Below are 17045 nucleotides of genomic sequence, written 5' to 3'. Positions count from 1 at the left end.
ATTAAACTCAGGCACACTTCAGTACTATTATATGTATTTGGCGACACTGATTTTCCTAGACTGTCAAGTAGGTAAGGGTGCTTTTTACCTGACCTATCTATCCCTCCCTTTTCCCCACACTGTCCCGCCTCCTTGACCCCACAAGTTCATGCCAAGAGCCAAAGCTTTCTTTCAAAAATGAAACCAACATTTAATGACTTCACCCCATGTGAATTTTTGTCACAGTGCCACCTCATCAGAGGTTGTCTGACTTTGAAGCCCCAATTGTCACAGAAATAAAAGGCTTTGTCTCCTGCAAAAACAACGGGTATCCAGATAATGTAAGAATTTGGGGACAGTGCCTCAAATGTGCTCTGCAGGGGCTGCACCCTTCACCTGTACATTAGCCCTCTATGTGCACATTGACAATTTAAGCTCCTTGGAAAATGGTGACATCATCTCAATCAAGAAAATTAATCCTTAACCACTCCTGAGAAATATTTACTTATTCTTAAATGGTGCTGGTTTGGTTTTGCAGTCACATTAGTAGGTGATAAGGGAACCGCACACCAGAAAACAGTCAACTTTTCTTCCCAGCCCCCTCCTAAAAAGCTTTTTGGGTTTCTGGCGGTTGTTAAGGGAGAATAAAAGCAACCTCTAAATTTCTTTTCATTTTCTCTCGTTTGAGAATGATATGGGTTTCAGAGATTTAAGGCAATTTGGGCCTTTTTTTACTTGAACAAAGTTAGATATAGCTATTTGATTTCCAGGAGCCCTGAGACAATTCTGCCAGGTTGCCATGAGATTACTTTGTTTACACAGAGGCTTTCCTTTCATTTTAAGTTTGTGAGCATGTTGATTCCTTCTTTGTTTTTGTTTGCATATTAAAATAAAAAATCGTTATGATTAAAATCAAAATTAAAGGGTTCTATGGTTACTTCTTATATTTCCCATAGATTTTTATGGGTTATTGATTTACAAACTTGCAGAGAAATTGAGGTCATGTTTTTTAGCAGATATGAAATAACTATTCCATGAAATCATGAAATTTTTAATGCTGTGTTCACTCAGGTGTAAGATAGTCTATAAAGCTCAAAACTTTGACTGTTTTTGTTTGTAGTCATCCATTCTTTTGATGGTACTGCACACCTATTAAAAATAAATTCTCCTCTTTTCTTGAAGTCATACAATTGTATTTTCTCACTAATTATCAAAGACTGCTTGCTGTACCTGTACTGTAGTTCCTGGTTCAATCATTTTCTTTTTCATAACCTCCCCTCTTCCAATAATAAGACTTTGGTACTTTAAATAACAACCTTTAACATATGGCATGTTTTTTTCTTTTTTAACAACACAGCTAGGTGATGGGCATTAAGAACTTCATGGTTCATGGAATTTTAGCTCTTTTCTTTTTTAAAAAAACTGTCTTTTTTACTAAATTTATTGGGGTGACATTGGTTAATAGGGTCATATAGATTTCAAAAGTACATTACTATCATACACGATCTATATATTGCATTGTGTGCCTGTTACAAAATCCCCACCAATGCTGTTCTGGAACAGCTGTGGGGGTCGATTGCCCACCGCCTAGAAGCATGACTCCCAAAGCAAGACTTTGGTGAAAAAGGAAAGGGGTTGTTTAAAGAAAGGTTATACAGATTTAGAATAATGGCAGATTTCTGCCATTAAGTCCCACTCCCTTTAAAAACACCCAAAAACATAGTTCTGCCTCCCTTTGACAAACCAGGTCAGTTCCAGAATAGGCCTGTCAGAAGTACCATCTTTCAGAACAGCAGGCGTCTGCAGCTCAGCATTCCCAGTCCCAGTTCAGCTCCAAGCATCTCTCACAAACCCAGGTGGGTAGGCAGGTCCCGCACAGCTCCATCATCTCTGCTGCCTCGCTAGACTTCTGGCTTTCACCTCCTTTCTCCTACTCCAGACCAAGTGGCTCTCTCTTTCTTCTCTTTCCACCTGTCTTCGTTTAAATGCTTGGCCCAGAACTTCCTGCATGACTTCATATCCGGCCTCTCCTATGATGTGTTAGAGTCTGCCATTTTTGCCAGTTCCCCCATTTCTTTTACCTTCTTTTGGTTGTGATATTTAGTCAGGGCAAAAGTTCCCAGTAATGAACGGACATGCAGGGTGGACATCCGCCCCCTGCCTCTTACTCAGGCGCTATAGGACCTCCCCCAGCTATGTTCTGAATCCCTGAGCATTTTCTAAGTCATATACACAATTTGCCCTGGGCAGCAGCCCTCTTCCCTTCAGGAAGGCATGGCTATTAACTCACCATTGCTATGCAATGTATCTTTTTTTTCTCCTTTTTCCTTTTCTTTTTTTACTTAATTGTCATTCAAGGATGGGAGTAAAAAACAGAAAACTGTACTTGAATAAATCTTAAATGCAGTATCAGCCACTCTCCCTCTTCCCTCAATCAAGGATTGTGGGGGCTGTTCTTTCACTTTCACAGGACCCTCGCTCTGCACCTCATTACCAGCCCACCACCCAAAGTCAAATCATCTTCCAACACCATAGAATTGGCCCTGTTGACCTGTACTGCCTCCTACCCCTTTCCCTCTGGTATCCACCATACTGTGGTCTGTCTATGCCTCTGAGTTTCTGTTTAACTTTTAATGTAAAACCAAAACTCAGGATATTAAAGTAATTGTTGAGCTAACATATTTTTATCCCAGAAAGCGTAGGTACTATGTTATATCGTGCAGGCTAAACCACGAGTCAACAGCCTACAAGGGACAATAACCTGCAGAAAACCTTGAGAGGACTTTTTCAAGCCCAAACCTAAAGGGGTGGAAAACATGATACTAAGCATGACAAGTCTCATTTTATCCCTTCTTCATCAAGTGGGGCTTGGCCTGCTTCCACATTCATACATAAGACGCAAGTCGGAGGTAAAACTGAAGACTGGACACAGATAACTTGGAAATACAGTGGCAGGTCTCTTGAAGATAGCACGTCATTTCATTCCTCACTGACGCATTTATCCCCATCCTGAGACATCTTCTGATGATGGGAAGTCACATGCAGGAGGACACCTGCCCCACAAGGTCATGCTCCTGCAATCTGTTGCTGTATGAAATATAAAGTCCTCCGGGAGGAGCCACAGCCTGGAAAAGATTAATAACAGTCAAATGAGAGGAATAAGAATGAAGGAGAGGTGGCTGGTTGCCACACAAAGTTGAAGCTTGAGGAAGAAAAAAAATTATGGGGCTGTACGAATATACCTGAGACAAACTCTGAGTAGTAGGCACTAGCACTACACGGGCACTTTTCTACGTGGCACCGTAGTCCCTTTTACTGGACCATGGACAGAGCATCGTCCCTCCTCGGTGTGTGCACCACCAGGGCCACAGAGCTACTTAGTTTCTAAGATGAGCTGCTCCCTCACTGGAAGACTGCTTTAGAACTTTCTTCTCCTGCTAAGGATTCCATTTCTGCCTTATAAAGCTGTGCACAGGAGTCCTTCTTGTATTTGGGATCCTGCCTTTGTGCTGAACAGGGCTGTGGACCCCGTTTACACATCTGCCCAATATGAACAGCTCAGAGCACGGGGCTTTGATTGAGACAGATCTAACTTGAATCCCAGCTCTGTCACAAAGCAGCCCTGTGAATCATTGCATATTGTATAATAGAGACTCAGTTTTTCTCATCTGTAAAAGGGGATAACAATGCTTGTTTTTCTAGTGTTGTCTTAACAAATAAAGAGAATAATTTGTCTACAGCATTTACCCAATGCACAGTGACCACTCATTTAATTAATAATTGAGTTTTACAGATTAATCAATGAACTAAATGAAGTTTACAGGGCAGAGTACAAGGATAGGTTGCTTTCTGATGACAGAAATGTAGTTCCTGCAACTTACATCTTGTCTTCAAATTAAACATCCTTGAATTCTTTTGACTTTTTCTCCAATACAAAATTTTTCAAGGACATTCTTGACTTTCCTTTCCACTCAAAGTCATCTTGTGTAGTAGCCCAAAAGACAAAACAGATGTTTTGTGGGAAAAGCAGTACAAGTCTGGCGACCAAGGTCACCAGGTTCTTTTCTAAACCCTGCCATTAATCGGCTGTGCACACCAGCAAACCACGGCCCAATCTAAAATCACCACTCAGGAAACACCATCAGAAAACAACATACAGCTAGGGAGAAGGGATCCCTGCCTTCCCATAACTGGACAAAGTATAGGGCGGGAATGCACAACAGCAGAAAGGGTCCCAAACTCTGCTGACATTCACCACTGAACGCCGAGCCTGCAGCTCATCAGTAATACCCAGCTGTGCTTATGAAATAATTACAGTGATGGAGCTATTGATTCCTGTGATGCTTTTTGGTGATTCATTTTAAGTCATCAGGAATAAAAGCTCTGCAGCATCCTAAAGAGTGTGGAGGCTGCTGAAACCCACACTTGTAACTCCGAGTTTCTATCAGCTGGTGTTTCTCTAATGTGCAAGCAGAAAATTATTCAGGGTCTTTAGAAAAAGAACGTACTTTAAATTCTATTTATAAATTATATGTGCTTTGCTACTAACTAAGCTAGACCAACCCAAGCATATTCTTTAAGTTTTCCTATCAAGAGGGCTTTCATTTAATTTTTGTAAATGTTTCTCTTTGAGACAGGCAAGTTAATTGATAGGATATCCTAAATCTAATGAGTGGTGGTACAAAATAGTCTTATTGTGACCTGTAGCTGTGAAGGATGAATATTCTGTTTTGTGTTAACATTAATTTGTGAAGATGACCTTGACCCGATTTAGGTTTGATATGACGTGATTCATTTGTTTCTCTGTTAGAGTTATAGTCAAATTTTGTCTTTGAAGACAGGATTAAGGTGCTCAGAGAAAAAGAAAAAGGGAAGTAATACTTATGCTCCCAAATTGACAATCTAATTAGAAGAATGAAAAAAGTCTCTCAGTGTAAGAGAAAGCACTGGTTTAGGAGAGGGGTTCTTGTGTTGCTTCCATCTCAAAATTTTGTGGCCTCAGGTGTGTCAGCAGAACTCACCCCCCTCAGCTTCCTTGATCGTAAAGTTGAGTGATTTTAAACTACCTTAGATCTGCTTAGTTCTGTGAGGAAATTACATGGAAATAAAATTTTGCTGCAAACGATAAATGGTTAAAAATTAATACAGAGTAAGTTTTACACATTAAATGCATGTTATTCAGCTAGTGGAAGCATTGTATATATAATCAAAGTCTTACCCCTAACCCTAACCAGACTGGATTGTGGACAGTGGTATATATACACACACTGTATGGATATATATACATAAATATATATATTCCATATATGTGTGTGTATATATAGCATTCACATACACTGCAAAACTAAAATACTTCAGAATTTAATATTATATTTATTATGATTATTTTTAAACAGGAAAGGTTGCCAAGTAGAGAATTCAAAACAGCTCTATAAAAAATATGCTTAACTTGTTATGCAAGTTCATACAATCTTTGGTAAATTCAAGACAATGCCAATATATGCAAATAAAATTTTATGTATATTAATTTAAATTGCATGAAAATATAATTTTCACATCACTGGGCTGATAGATGTAATGACCAACTGCCAAATAATCCCTTATTTTAGAAAAATACAAAACTTATGTTGAGAAGTGTTTAATAAAAGGACTGGAAATTCAAGGTAATATTTCAGCATGAAAATGTTGATCAACAAGGCAAGGGCAAACATTTAATTATTACTTATTGTGTTCTGACATATCCTGATATTAATAAACTCATCATAAAATTGTCAATTCTGGATGTTGCGTACATGATACAGTGACTAAGCTTATAAGCTTAGATGTTCTCGAGGTCGGATGTTCTGTTTCTTTAAGGGAATCTGCTCCTCAGGTTAATTCTAAATTTCAAGAAAAGAAAATCATCCATATTAAACCCACATATGTTTAAAGGGATTACTTTGAAAAATATTGCTCATAATATTTATAGTTCCATTTTCTAGAAAATTTTAGTTATCATTCAAACATTGTATCATTATTAATGCAATAACAAAAAGTCACATTAGCCACTAAAAGCAAAAGGTTCCCATCTGGATAATTTACAGTTTGCAAGTATAGCATTGTTTCTTTTTAATCTACTAATGTTAACTTCCAAACTAAAACAATACAATCGTAACATTTGTTCACTCAGAGTACCTACTTACATAGACTTTATGAGAATTAAAGGAAAGAGGATATATGAAAGCATTTATCACTGCTAAGTCAATCAAAGTTATTTTATCTCTTAAAATACCAATTTTTTCTCTGTACCTTCTTTATAACACATAAGACTTAGCAGAAAAAATAGGATTATGAATGAGATTTTAATTTTTATTTGTTATTATTTGTGTAGTAGACTAGCTGCTACAACAAACAACTCCAAAATTTCAGTAACTTAAAACATAAAAATTGGTTTCTTCTGTGCTAGTCTATGTGGCTCAGCTGGTTGGAGCTCCCACACATACCTAGGTCGTGGGCTTGATCCCCGGTCCGGGCATGTAAGATTCAACAAATTAATGCTTCTCTCTCCCATAGATGTTTCTCTCTGTCATTGATGTTTCTCTTTCTCCCTTCCTCTCTCTCTGAATGCAATGAAAAAATGCCCTTGGCAAGGATATAAAAAGAAAAAGTTGATTTCTCCCTTACAATGTAGTCCAATGCGGATGCTTCTGATTGGTTCTCCTCCAGCCAGCAATGTGGGAACCCAGACTCCTTCTTTCTTGTAGTTCCATCTTTCTCTGTGTCCTGGGACTCCTTCCTTTTCCCACAACTGATGGGGAAAGAAAATAGAGGATCATACTAGGCAGGATCATGCATGTGGGCTAGGCCTGGAAAGAGGACCATTCCCTCCTACATCCCATTGGCCCACTCTCAGCCACAAGGCCACACTAACTATGCAAGAATCTGAAAAATGCCTAACCATGTGCCCAGGTTGTATATACATGCCTGTTCTAAAATTCTACAGCACTCACATGCACTGTGGAACTAAAGTAAATTAAATATTTTAGAATTTTAAATTATATTTATTATGAAAGGTTTTAAAAGGAGGGTAAAACCCAGGAAGTAAAAACCATAATTTTCAAAAGACAAAGTAAAATATTCAATGTAATATTTGAGACCCAAATTCTAAATTCCATGAAATAAGAACCTCCTCATCTTTAGAAAAGTCACTTAAGCCTCTCCAAATCACAATTCATCTCCAATTTAGTGAATTGGGTTGGAAAATTCACAAAGTTCCTTCAAGATGTAATCTTGTGAGTAAAGCAATTTGCTACAATTATGATCAACCCTGACATTGGGAGTATTCAAGGAATAATTTGCTAATAACTTAAAATAACTTGATCACATTTTCCAATGAGAAGTGACAGGATTCCTGTTTACTGAGCCACCATCACTGGATACAGAGTTAAAAGGTTACATCTTGCTCAAGTCCTCCAGCAAAACCACAGGGGAAAAATTCCTAATCCCATTATGTTGAAAATGTTTGAAGTTTACACTTTGTGCCTGATTTTTCCTGAGCACCTTGAGTGCTCTTAAAATTTTACCAGAAAAAAACATACCCTTTTGGGTCTAGAAGGAGATAAATTGTGTCTCCTTTTTACTTGTCATCTATTCCCTCTACTTGGATTGCTTTTTCTTTACCCTTGATAGAGTATCTCTCTTCCCCTGTCTCTCCCAGTGTCTTGTTATATAGTTTTCCTAGGCGAAGTGATTTCTGAGGTAGCAAGTGGCTCTTTTTGCTTAGCTGAAGTACCAGGATAAATTATTTTAAGTTACTGTATGTAGAGGAAATGAGCTGCCAACATATACTCTTGGTTTATGTTAGTATAAGTTTTAAAACTTGATAAATGTGAGGATAACAGTGGAGAGTTATTAGGACCCCTGTACTCAACATCTAATTTCAAAGTCTCTGTGTGTATGTGTGTGTAGTAGCAGAGGAAGCTACCACACACACAGTATAATTAACAGCAATGTACACTGAACAGGACATGTGGACCAACTGTCTTCCCCATTCTCTGTACACATGCAACACTTACTGACACCAGAGAAACCCATAGGTTGGGAAATAATGACTTAATTGCAGAAAATTTTTGTCAAATTGAAAACTGTCATTTCAGATCTGCCTTCATTTTTAGCACATCTACTTTTTACAAGCTGTAATTCCTCATCTGGTCTCCTCCTCTATTGTATTTTCAAATCAAGGAAAATGTTTGACTAATCATAAAAAGTGAATTAAAATCTATATTTTGATATCTATAATTATTACTAAATATTCTAGTTTTTTCAATCCTAAAATATAATTTTTCAATATAGATAGAATGGACTCTTCATGAAAGACAAGCCCAGCTCTAAATTACCACCACAAAATGAAAATCTGACATTTTGGTATCTAACTCCAAACTCCCATGATTTTAATAAAGCTAAATTTCTTTCAAAGTTGTTTTACGGAGGAGTTATTCAGTGATGTACTAGAAATATATATATTGAAGATATATATATATATATATATATATATATATATATATATATACCCATTCTTCTGCAAGAACAATGTGAGACAGGTTGAAAGTCTCAAGATTGTTTATCTCTAGAAGAACAAAAAATGTTAATTCATTAAAGCACAGCAAGAATGTGTCAGGACCTGGCAAAAGCATTTTCTGTATCCTCATTCCTACTTCATTTTCAGTTTTTATTCTTGGGACTATAAAATTTCCTTTGAGAAACTACCTCCATGGAGAATTCAATTCTTATTCTTACATGCACACTCGGCTCACTCAGCCACTTCCTTACCCGTCTTCAGGATTGAGGGCAGGAGCCATGAGAGGATGCCATTTCTACTGGCTCCGAGTGGGAAGAGAGGGAGGCTGCACTCCAGTACATATCCTCCTAAACAGAGAGCCCCACAAAAGCCTGAATGCAAAGCCTTGCAGATCAAGCTGCAACACAAAAACCACACTTCTGCCACGTGCAAAAAAGATGGTGTAGGCTCTTGGGCCCGATTCTTACTGTCCCTGCTGTGAGATGGCTTAGCAAAGCTACCCTGCAAAAGTCACTTAAGCTGCCAGCAGTTGGAAAAGAAATGAGACAGGGAAAGTGTTTTCTTCTATCCTGGTCTTACTGGGATACTGTTAATGTCTTTCTGGAAGAAAACTAGAGAATTAAATCCCTTCACTAAATTTTTTGATCCAGAATTTAGAGGCACTCAAAGAGACCATCAGAAATGTTCTTTGGGTGTTAGGAACTCTTATGAGCTGAACTGTGTCCCGCAAAGTTAATATACTTAAGCCCTAGCCCTGTGCTGGGATTGTGATTGTTTGCAAGTAGGGTAACTAGGTCAAAGTGAGATCTTTGGGTGGGCTGTAATCCTAGTAAGCAGAGGAAGTTTTTCACATAGCTGAAAAACTATGTAAAAACACAGGGAGAAGCTACACAGCCATTAGGAAGGAGAAAGACCTCAGACATCAACCCTACAAACACCTTGATTTTGGACTTCTAGCCTCTGGAACTATAAGAATATGTGTGATAGTTTGTTAAGGCAGTCAGAGCAAACTGATACAAGAACTAACAGTTTACAAAAAGCAATAAAATCAGGCCATGGCTTGTATAGCTCAGTGGATTGAATGTGGGCTACAAACCAAAGAGTCACCTGTTCAATTCCCAGTCAGGGTACATGCATAGGTTGCAGGCTAGGTCCCCAGTGGGGGCCTTGTGAGAAGCAACCACACATTGATGTTTCTCTCCCTCTCTTTCTTCCTCCCTTCCCCTCTCTCTAAAAATAAATAAAATTTAAAAAAAAAAAAAGCAGTAGAAGTCAGATCATGATCTTAGAACTGAAGTTTAGAATAGCCTCTCTCTTCAGCACATCATTCCATGTGCATCTAGGTATAACTACTTGCTTTTTTGGTCTGGATGGACCATCCCAGGATTGGTTCCAGTGATGGACATATGTAAGCACCAATCTGGAGAAAATATTCTCTACTCAATCTAAAGAACCTTCATTTTTGCTGGAGGACCAGAAACACCTTGTTTAACTTCTTAATCCACATGTCTGAATTCCACTCCTGTGTCTGCATTACCCATGTTAGACTTCCAGAGTCGGCATCTAGGCCTCAGCACCCAAAACTTGCTGCAGACACACCATCCATCACTTCCTTGTCTCAGTGCTGCCCCTGGGCCTGGTGTCACAACTGCATTCTTTGTTTCCTTCCAGTTCCTCCCACCTGGAAGGGACAGGGCTGTGAGCAATGTAAGTCCTTTCATTCAGCCAGTCAGCCATTTACCCCACAGCAAATTCAAAATGTAAATGAGAAAGTTTATGCCATTTTCTAATTAGAAAGGAGGATCCTTTGCATCCAGAAAGTTCCTGCAAAGCTGCTCTTTCACACACAGTGCAGATGACCGTAGAGGCCATTGGAAGTCATCAAGGCATGGAGTTGGTAATGACTAAATTAAATTAGGCTTCTCGGTTTAAAATCAGTAAAATCAACTACTTACTGCTTTCATTATCAATCAGAAACATATTTACAAAATACTATGCCTTAATAATATAAATTGCTGGGTTTTTCTTTGTTAGAAAATTCAAATCCATTATTTTTCCATATTGGTTTTTGGCACTCTTGGTTATCAGGGGGAAAAATGTATTCCTATACATAAATATAGATTTTTATAATATACCTTAATGCTATTTTTAGAAAAATAACTTATTTTAAGAAAAATAAGTGGAAAATGAGATGACTATTCCACTTTTAATTCAGTGCTCAAGCCTCATTAGAAAGCAGAGTTATAGGAAAAAAAATCTTTTTAAAATTTCTTATAAGTTTCTTTTTGGTCTGTTTCAAATAATAATGGATGTACTTAAAACAGGAAGTTCAGGATGATGTCAGGCTTTACCAAGAATGACATGTGAACAGAGAAAATTTAAAGAAATTCTTAAAACTTAAATAGGCAAATTCATCTCAAACAGCTCTCGTGATCTGGAGAGAGGGGAACCTTTGCTGGGCGGAAGCTGAGAAGGCTTTTCTTGTTCTGGAAGTCTTTCTTGGGTATTGGAAGAAAAAAAAACCTGGTTCATCTAGTTTGTCTGTTATTTATAGAAAATACTTAGATCTAGATACTCCAATTAGTGGTTTTTAAGTACAAGTTGCTCATCAATGTCTGTTTGTAAGATAATTATGTTAGACTTAAGAATTTGATTTTTTAAATCAAGTAAAAAATGACACCTTAGAAAATAGAATTTTTATTTTATCTTAAAGCAAGTTCAGTTTAGAGGTGTCTGTTTACAAACTTTCTTCATTTAATTGGTTTTCTTAATATGAAATAGTATTTCCAGAACTAATTAAAATTTCACTCTAATGAATATTCAAAATGAAAATATATTATCTTCCCAATACAGTATATAGATTTTTAAATCATCCATAAAGGTGATTATATTATTTTACATTCTTCAAAAGTCATACGTTGTTATTGATACCAAGTGGGTTGTTTGCTTCTTCCCAGGCCATGATTGAAGAAGCCATCACCAGAGCGGAATCATTCTCCGTTATGTACACACCATTTGCAACCAAAATCAAAGCTGATAAAGTAGAAAAAGTAAAAGAAGTTTTCACAAAAACTCATCCTGCCTATGTGGAATATATCTATACAGGTAAGATTCAATATCTTCAAGTTATCAGGGGATACTATATTTTCATTAAAACAAATAGAGAACCATTTTCTGCTTTATTTATGTATTGTTTCAGTTTTAGGGGTATGGTGTTTTAATCTGAGGAGTATAAATGGGAAGTGATTTCAAGGCTTTAAGCAGGTCTAGCCCTAGGGGTCTACTGCAATATTCCTGTACCACCATGTTTCTGTATTTTAAAAATGAGGGATAAAACCTAGACATGCTAAGATTTTTAAAAATAAAGGAATAACCTTTGGTAAAAATACCACCTTTTCCCATATCCTTCATCAGTAAACTAGATGGTTATAGTATTTTCTTGAAGATGGTTCTTTTTTCCAGTGCCTGCTCCTGCTATTTCTGTTTCCTCTCCTCCATCTATCTCACGCCTCAGACCTCCCTCCTTCCTTCCATGCTTGGATTACTGGTGTCCAGACGAGATGAGATGTGGGTAGCCACGTGCAGGGAGAGGACACTTCCTTTTTCCTCTTTTTGTATTTGGAAGCCATCTGCTTTTATTCATTCATTCAAAAATACTTTTTACTATCCATTACATACCAACTGTTATTCTGAATTATGACATGGATTTTCTGTTACTAAATTAATAACTCTTAACAATTACCATGTTAAGCAAAGTCTCTAAATGTGTATACCTAATATCACACCCTCTTGTTAATGCCCCTTCATGCTTTTTTTCAGGGCTCTGAGGGCCAGTCACTGATTTATGTGATAAATAATGTACTCCATTAGTGATCACTTTTAACATGCCTTGTACTCAACATTCATTATCTCTTGGTACTCCCATAACTTTTGAAGTGAGTAAGATGATTCTCATTAAGAGGCAAGAAAACAACGATCAGAGAAAACAAATAGCTTTTTCAAAGATGAATAGTAAATCAGTGGGATTTAAACCCGTGTCTTTGCCATTGAGCTACATTATTTCCACCTGGTAGGAGCAGAGATAAAATGGAAGCATTACATGTAGGTCCCATGGAGTCCGTTATTTCCTACTGTACCTCAAGCTCTTCAAAAGAAACATAGTAAATAAATCTAACCAGTGGTGATTAGTGAATCCCTAAGGAACAATGAGAATTTGAGGGCAGAGAAAGGGAAGAGAAGCATGCCATGCATGCTGTCATAACCACGGATGCTTATTTATTGCATTTGAGCTCATGCAAGGGAACAGAGAAAAATGTTTTAGAACTTACGTTCTTTTGTTAATTGTTATAAATCATTTATTATTTTATTATAGATACCTTAACGGGGCTTGGGGGAGCATTAATAGCAAACAAAAGTCATGTCCATCTAGTGTCATGGAAAACGAATCAGATTCAGCTATTTCCATTTTATTCTCAGCTCCCTTGGTAATGAGGAGAGAGGCTCACCGAGGAGATCACCAGTTTGCCAATCCTCTACTGGTAGAATGAGTTTAGTTATATTTAACTTACTTCACAGAGAAGACATGAAGATTAATTGATACTTAGGAAGCACTGTTGTTACTGATAGTTTAAAAACAATAATAACATTAATGAGCCAGATTCATGACTCATGTAACTCTATCAAACCTGTTATCAAGATTAATTATGATCGGTTGCAAGATGACTCATGCTGAAGGATATTATACTTTGGAAGAGAAGATAATGAGAAGTTATTAATGAATGTTTCTATTATTTTATAACTGCTAATTGCTGGAGTGTGACAGCTCTATATAAGAACTTAGAAAAGACACAGCTTCTAGAGAAAGAAAGGGAAATAGAAAAGGCAACCTAGACTTTTACATTTCTTTGGGACTGGTTAGGTTCTTTGCTCTGTAGCACCTGCTCTTTGGCTAACAAGGTTATTGCACTGATGACCTGACTTGCCTCTGTTGCAAATGATTAAAGCGTCCTCCCCAAAGCCATTGCTGGAATGATGGTGAAGCCCATGTTGATAACGGTAGGTGCGCAGTCTTAGTAGAATGGCTTATTTTTCCCCAGGTAATTCCAAGGTGAATTAAGGTACAAAGCATAAGAAGAGGAAAGGTGAAGCGCTGTCTTTAGCATCTGGACATCTTTCACAGGAGGTGCAGGGTGGCAGTTATGGCAGGCATTCGATAGCCAAAGGCAATAGATAGAAAGTGAGTCACACAAGGGAGACAGGGCCTGAAAGAGGAACTACCTTGTTTTGTTGACACTGCCCAAAAACCAAGGTTTTCCTTCTATCCACCTTGTAGATAGAATTTAAGAAGCTTCTATCCTGTCAAAAATTTATTCAGGTATATATTTCAACAAATAGTCACATAGCAGGTATGACTGGACAATCACATGGCAGACATTTAAAACGTAAGACTCTTTTTCTTTTACCTGTACATATTCATCTTTGGTCTTCCCAGATACATTCTTTCTCATCCTGTGCAATCATTTAGTCTCTCTTCAGTTAACTATCTAATCAAATTCAGTAGCTTTCTTCCCCCTGGAAGAAAGGGGGATTTTCTTCTCCCCCTGGTCTGGTTTCAACTTTCACAGGACTCAGATGTACCCAGTGTACAAAGGGGACAGTGGGCATGTGAGGAAAGAATCCCCTTTTGAAGTCAGGTGCAGGTTGATGTAGCTGCTGATTGCGTGGCTAGTGCAACTTGAGATCAGCTCTGTTGGCTTGAGCAGAGCCAATGATGGGCTCATTTATGTGACATATTAGATGACTCAAGGGCACCTATATGAGTTTGCCATGCTTCCTCATGGTGTAGATGCTTCTTCATGTATACAGCAACCACCCCTATGACCCAAGTTGGCCCAATTTAGAGCCACTCTCAGATATCTCTCTCTTTGTCAGAATGCTGACTTGTGAACACAGTCTCCTTCTTAGTGTTACTCTAGAAACCCTCTCTATTCCGCTAGAGACTGGAAATAGTCTTAGTCCTCTCTCCAGCTTGCTGTGTTAGTCTGCCATTTCTCTTCCCCTTTTCTTCATGCATGAGAATCCCAAGATCCTCTGGACAAGAAGAGGTTGTACAGTGAAAATGGGTGGTTTGTTCATCTATTCATACATTTATCAAACATATATTCCAGCCACTATTCTAGGCAGTGCTAGAATATACTTGTTCCTAAGAAAAGATCTGACTTTAATAATTTAAACTTCAGGGTAAATATTTGACTATATCTTCTAGGTGATATTTTCAATTTCAACCTAAGTTGTAATTGTGCAGTGAAAGGCTGACATTAATTAAAAGAATGATGTAGGAGAAAACAGAGAAGGTGGCAGTTTGGAAGTAGAAGTCCTTGTCACCAAAAGTAGCAAAATAGTGGCTAGTTGTTTGCCAAACTCTTTCTCCCTTAATGCATGCAACTAGAATATATTTCAGCCTCCCTTACAGTTATGTGAGGCTTATGAATAATGGCCAATGGAATGTGGACAGAAATAATGTATGCCACCTCTAGGCCTGGCCCATAACACCCTACCTTACAGGACTCTCCCTAGCCACTGAGTAAGTGGATAGGATGACAAAACTAAAGAAGCCACACCACAAAAGAAGCTTGGACCCCTGAATCACCATGTGGAAAGTTGCCCATTGAATATCCACATGAGCAAAATTGTCTTTGACCACTGAGATTTGGAAGTTGTTTGTTAAATCAGGTAGCTTTATTCTAACTAAAACAGTGCCTTACATCACAACAAGTAAGCGGCTCACTATACCATCTACAATGTACACAGTGAATTCATGTGAACTCAGTGACTGAATAAACACTCTTCCATATGCTAGCAATTCCATTCTCAGAAACACTGAGTTTGTGCACATTCTCTTCTACCTCGCATTCACTCATCCTTCTGCAGACAACTCTAGCTGGATGCTCTTATATTCATGTGTTTGTACCCACCCAGAAAGATAACATTTCAGGAGAGACACTGATGTCCCATTAAAGATACAACACCACTGGGTAGTTTTCATTGCAGCAAGAGAAATTGAAGCCATAGTAGGAATTTCTAAATTATAGAGCTCATCTAAATAGTCATAGTCTCTATAATATCATATAAATATAATATATCTGTAATAACAGATGAAGGTCATAATATCTGTACCTCGAAGATCTTGGATCAGAAGTCAACCTATCAAAGTTTTCCTGGATAAGTAGCTATTACCATTAAAACTTGGAGACTAACACATTTAATTCTCCCAGCAGGGGCTGGCAGACAAATCTCCAACCCAGAAACTCGGCCAAACTCCAGGTCACCTTCATCAAGCCCAGATAGCATTGAATTCATTACTCCTTGGTCACGTGATAGTGCAATGAGCCCAGCAATAGCTGGCAGAGGCGGTGGTGCTGAGCAGAAAGAGAACTCAGTCATGAAAGAGGTCCCCCCCACCTGGCGGTGTATTCTCACTAGCCAGCTGCCAATTCATTTACCCTCGTCAGGAATTCTCACATGAAAAACAGATTCAAAGGGGAAAACGCTATAAAAATAAATTCACTTTTAAATGTATAAGCCCTAAATATGTTAATTTTTTAAATCAAATAGACCAGCTAAATTAGTGATTTATTATGAGAAAGACCCTCTTCAGGTAAGCACTAGGACTATCTTGTCCTTATAACCTCTGTGAGAGTGAGGAGGGAGGGTTAAAATTCAAATCTGCCTTGTGGGACAACCAAGCTTGTACATTCCCAGGAACTTAGTGTGTATCCTTTGCTATTTGGGGTATACGGTAAGACCCACTAAAATCTTAAATCCATCTTACAAGAGAGCTGTATTGCATTATGTTTCATGGAGAAAAAAATGACCGAATTTTTAGCACTGTAGCTATTCATTTTTCTTATTTAAGGAAAAATCCAGTTTGATTCATGCAGAGTAGTCAGGGTATATAAAACAAATAATAATTCACCAGCCCCAGAATTATTATGTTTTCATTTATAAAGATTTTGCTTGAGATTCCTATTCATATATTCCAATGAAATAATGCAATTCTGTATAATTCTTATTCTTGCATGGTTGTATTTTAATAATAATAAAGTAATACAATAAGCATATCCTGTCTCTTCTTGATGAAAATGTCAAGATTTATTGGCTAAATAAATAAATATTCAGTAATGGATTTGTGGTTAGTAATGTTTAATAGAAAAGTTTTCTGGATAAGATATCAATTACTTTAACACTTAGGTGGATAGAGTCATATTTTGTCTTTCCAATGTAATTTAACTCCCAAGAGTGAATTTGTATGTTCAGAGAAATAATATATTGTTTTAAAATAGGCCTTTAAAAATTGCTTTTCACTGAAATTTATAACATTGTTCTTGTTCAGTCATCATTTACCAGTAAGGCTAATACATTCTTATGCTCTCTAAAAGATGAAGTTAAAATTTCTCATTTTATTCTTTCTTCTTTAAAATACTATAATTTTATCATGATCAAGAGTTTT

General features: G+C 37.5%; 1 protein-coding gene across 1 annotated transcript in view; it reads left to right on the top strand.

The window, feature by feature from the left end:
* Positions 1-17045, top strand: part of SPATA16 (spermatogenesis associated 16) — a 218916-nt gene that overhangs the window by 154982 nt on the left and 46889 nt on the right. Inside the window, exon 6 of the mRNA XM_045851465.1 lies at positions 11494-11641. Within this exon, the coding sequence (XP_045707421.1) occupies positions 11494-11641 (148 nt within the window). The remainder of the gene's footprint in view (positions 1-11493; positions 11642-17045) is intronic.

Source organism: Phyllostomus hastatus, unplaced genomic scaffold (assembly GCF_019186645.2).
Source record: "Phyllostomus hastatus isolate PE091 unplaced genomic scaffold, TTU_PhHast_1.1 phas_contig_86, whole genome shotgun sequence".
Taxonomy (NCBI): Eukaryota; Metazoa; Chordata; class Mammalia; order Chiroptera; family Phyllostomidae; genus Phyllostomus; species Phyllostomus hastatus.
Note: the sequence above shows the minus strand (reverse complement) of the source record. Positions and strands in the feature narration are given on the sequence as shown.